Raw genomic sequence first — 4,552 nt, 5'->3', positions numbered from 1 at the left:
CACACACACACACACACACACACACACACACACACACACACACACACAAGCAGGGTTGCCTTAGTTTCTAGGCAACACCACTGGTCATCTCCTGATGACACGCTGAGGAGACCTGCTTCTAATGAGCCAGTCAGATTCAACATGTGTCACAGTATGGCCTCTGGAGCCTGTCAGCATGCATTAGTTACTCATTAGTCAACTTGGGTCCACTGACATACGCTCTCTTCCACAGTATGCCCTTTTTGAGAGAAGAGAAAGAAGCAGAATATTTCGGTTGTTCTCTAAAGGTGAAAGGAAAACAGTTGTTAAAAGGCTAATTGTTGACTTGTGAAGGCAACTCCTAAGTTTACAGCACTACTGAGTGTGGTTACATCATTGTCAGATGGCTTTGGACAATAAATATTGATGACCCAATGACTCATTTTCTCATGCGCTTATTTTAGGCAGCAGTTTATGGCACCGTGTAACAGATGGCCAGTTAACTTCATTCCAGTTCGTGGGTTACGAAATTGCTGTGCCATTTTGAATATTCTTTGTATATTATTACTATTATTATTATTATTGTTGTTATTATTGTTATAATAAATTCAAGTACATCAAAGCATCTGCAGAAATGTTGGTGGCCTCTGTGGACAAAAGTGTGAAAGTCGAAATTAAATTCTCATACAAAAAGAATGTCCTCATGCTTTCTTTTAACTGGCTAACGTACTACTCACTGTGAAACTTTGCTTAGGATGTGTTTACAAAATGTAACCATAGCCTGTTCCTGTCTGAATTGGACCCAACGAGAGTCAGTAACAATAAGTAAATTATGAAGAAATAGCCAATCATCACTGATGTTCTTGTTTGCTCTTGTAGGTCATACAGAGGGATCATAATTAAATTGAGACTGTTTCATAACTAGTTAAAATAAATCCTTGTAGCTGCTTAAGTTAACACCGTTATTAAACCACCTGAACCATATAATGCAATCCAATTCAAGAGCACAACATACTACCTCCTCAGATAAAGCTCTATGTTGAGTGTTGTTGTCATCATGTCAGTCCCGTTTGTGTGTCTTTGTGTGTGTGTGTGTGTGTGTGTGTGTCTGAGGGGTTGACAAAAGTACTATCTGGGGCTGCAAGCAAAAATCCCAGGACTGTACATGCCTGTGCATAACATGTGGAATATAACATTTAGGTGGAAAGAAACACCAACTTAAATAGTCTTCATGTAAGCTTTCGTTTAACACACACACACACACACACACACACACACACACACACACACACACAGGCAGGCACCGGTTGAAGGGTGTAGGTAGGGTGTAGATAATAGTGGCACACTGTTTATTTACATGCTATTTATCAACACCTGTTTTGATAGGATCATTAGGTTTGGATAGTGCAAAGATAAAACTACAATGGTTCCATAAGTGCGGGACATGGATAAGTAGTAAATAAATATAGAAATGAATGCTATTATAAACAGAATTTTTATGGATAGATTTGTCGTATGAACAAATCTGTTCTTTCGCACAGCCCTACTACTCACTAGTATTAAAACCTTTTCAAAACCTTTTCATATTATAGGATGTTTGAGTTCCATACTATATTGATATTTGATAATGACACACCACCTGATATATATTTCTTTACATAAACACATAACATGAACAATTTTTTTGTTAAAGAGTCCTTGATTGTAAAATCTGTGACCAGTCATATTTACTGAAAGGGACTACTGTCTAGTGGACAAATTATGCAGTGGAGATGCTTTTAATCATAGATTTCTGTGCTGATATTTCGTACTTATCGGCAAACTTATGGAATGGACTGAACAATGACATCAAACAGCGCTGTGATATCATTCAGTTAAAAAATAGATTAAAGAACTGATTACTGGACCAATACAGAAAATAGAACTAAACACAGGAAGGGAATTGTAATTTAACGGTACTGTTATTGTTTTATTGTTGTCAGTTATTGTTTATTGTAAGATGTGAAAGATTATATGCTGTATTTGCATATCTATTTACTTTGTGATGGTATGATTTTGTGAAGTAAGGGCAAGACCAAATAAGCTATTTGCTTCTGCCTGCTTTGTAAATTTCTGATTGGTTGCTTTTTATTTTTTTGTTTAAAATATTTTTATTTTTTGCAACATTGTTGATTGTTTGAGATAAATAAAAAAAAATGAAAAGGAACATATACTCGGGTACCAATATACCTGCCTTAAGCTAATATTGGCCAATATATCAGGCAGTCTCTAATTCCTATATTTATTTGTTTATTGTCATGCGATTAAATGCCAGTGAAGACTGATAGAAAGTGTGAGAGAAGACGTGATATCTCAAACTCAGACTCATTCAGTTCAACACATTCACACCTGGAAGTTTTCTATAACCACCCTCGTTTCCTGGTTAAGGGATTAGAACTAAAAACCTCATCTCAACATGCTTCTCTGACATTTAGGCTACTGCCACCTCTACCTGTATGCACTCTTTTTCAAATAGCACATGAAGTGAACATGTGTATTTTTTTCTCTCCTCAGGGTGGTCGATTCCGCGGCCTGACCATGGGCTTCCCTCCTCTCCCCCAGCGCTCCTCAGCCAGACGCTCCTTTGGACGCTCCAAACGTCTCAGCCTGGCACGTTCTTTGGATGACCTGGAGGTAGGAGCATTTGCATGCACACACACATAGACAGTACCTTACAGAACATCTGCCAACAAAATGCTGAGTGTTCGTGCAGTGCTCAAGCTGAGTCTGACCATTGTGTTAAAGTCACATTTGAGCCACAGGTGCACAATCCATCTCTAATAATAGCAGCTCATGCGCATCATGCATCCTCATGTGACAAGTCAAGCCCACTTCTCACGTCACCATGGCAACATACACACAGTCATGGATAGAAATCCAGAATATAGAAAGAGGCAATATACATTTACAGACTGGTATTTATGGATTTAGATTAACACTGCAGTTCAGCTTTGATCGCAGGAAGTTTCTCAACATTAACTTAGGTTACCTTTTGATATTAAGCCACACATTATTGGTGTAGAAGTATTGTATATTCTGCTGACTGGGGGAAGTATGGCTAGACTGTGACATGTAGACACAAATTATACTTATTATGCTCTTCTTTTAGCTGTAAGAAATAACCTGGTATCAAGTCATTTGACAGCCATGGGTTTTGCAATAACAAGTTACCCATTTAGTATGACTGTACAACATTGTATAAAGAGAGAGCAGCGGCTGCTGTAGTACTCAGGCAGGAATGATACAATAGACTGCTATTATGGCTACCAATGTAATGCCCTTGAGACATGGCCTAGGTTTGCACAAGATTATATTCACATGAAATTTGGTTTCCAGCAGCTATTTTTGCAGAGTCCTGTTGTCTGTGAGCACAATTCATAACTGTTTTTGTCCTAAGATAGAGATCGGAAGGAAGTTAAATGTTTCCGCCGTTTAGTGGCTCCTGAAGCACCATGAGAGCAGATAAGCACATACCACACTGTTGCATCACTAGTGAATTTTTTTACACATATACATTTTTTGGCATTTTTCCTTTATTGGTTAGCACAGTAGAGAGAGACAGGAAGTATGTGAAGAAATGGGGCAAAACTGGGAATTACATGCTTCAAAAATTCTTAGCTGTATTCAAACTGGAGATGGCTCCCACAACTATTTTAATTACAGTTAAAGCTGCTGTGTAAAGTTTTTATGAAAAAATTCTTCTAAATGAGTCAAATTCCTTGAAGAGAAAATCCATTTGCAGATTACTTTGCGCCTTTCAAATTCTCATTTTTGTTTAGCTTCATCTCAAACTATTTGTACCTTCTATTTTACAATGTTTTTAGAAAGAGATGACACTTTGTACTTGGCTGTGCTAATGTCCATGTTGTACTGTCAGTCCAAATGTTAACTCACCCTACAGAACAAATTATATGAAGTATATTTCATACAATTATATTCATTTGTGTTTAATCATGACAAACAACTAAAATGATTCATCAGGTGGCGACATCAGAAGCTTCAATGCATCTTTGCAGACATTTTAATTTTCCATCACTATGTGTGCTTCATATGGGGGTCAATTTTTTTTCTCTGTGTTATTGCCAGACCATTCCATGGCAGGGTCTCTGTCTTCTTTTCTCTCCACCCCCCCCTCTATTCTACCTATTTCTCGTCATTCTTGTCTCGGCTGTTGAGCCTTTTTCTCTTGCTGCTTATGCGGTAATGTCCACAAACAGAGAGGGCTTTGTGTTATGAGGGGGCCGATGAGAGAGAGAGAGAGAGATTGGCGTGCGTGTGTGTGTGTGTGTGTGTGTGTGTGTGTGTGTGTGTAGGGATAGTGGTGGGGGTTATGAGGTTCGACAAGTGTTAGCCTGCAATTCTAATGAGCTTTGATGAGCAACAATTCCACTCGTTAGTGAGGCCTTAACACAGAAGCATGGAGTATATAGACACGCACACACACACACACACACACACACACACACACACACACACACGCACACACACGCACACACAGAAACAAATTGCAACCTTAGTCAATCCCGCACAAACA

At 38.6% G+C, this 4,552-nt stretch overlaps 1 protein-coding gene across 7 annotated transcripts in view; it reads left to right on the top strand.

Annotated features, from left to right (window-relative positions):
• Window positions 1-4,552, top strand: part of rgs12b (regulator of G protein signaling 12b) — a 46,787-nt gene that overhangs the window by 8,428 nt on the left and 33,807 nt on the right. For all 7 annotated transcript variants that reach the window (XM_034886183.1, XM_034886175.1, XM_034886147.1 and 4 more), the window contains exon 5: window positions 2,533-2,652. In XM_034886183.1, the coding sequence (XP_034742074.1) occupies window positions 2,533-2,652 (120 nt within the window). The remainder of the gene's footprint in view (window positions 1-2,532; window positions 2,653-4,552) is intronic.

The sequence above is a fragment of the Etheostoma cragini genome, chromosome 2, assembly GCF_013103735.1.
Source record: "Etheostoma cragini isolate CJK2018 chromosome 2, CSU_Ecrag_1.0, whole genome shotgun sequence".
In the NCBI taxonomy this organism is placed as follows: Eukaryota; Metazoa; Chordata; class Actinopteri; order Perciformes; family Percidae; genus Etheostoma; species Etheostoma cragini.
Note: the sequence above shows the minus strand (reverse complement) of the source record. Positions and strands in the feature narration are given on the sequence as shown.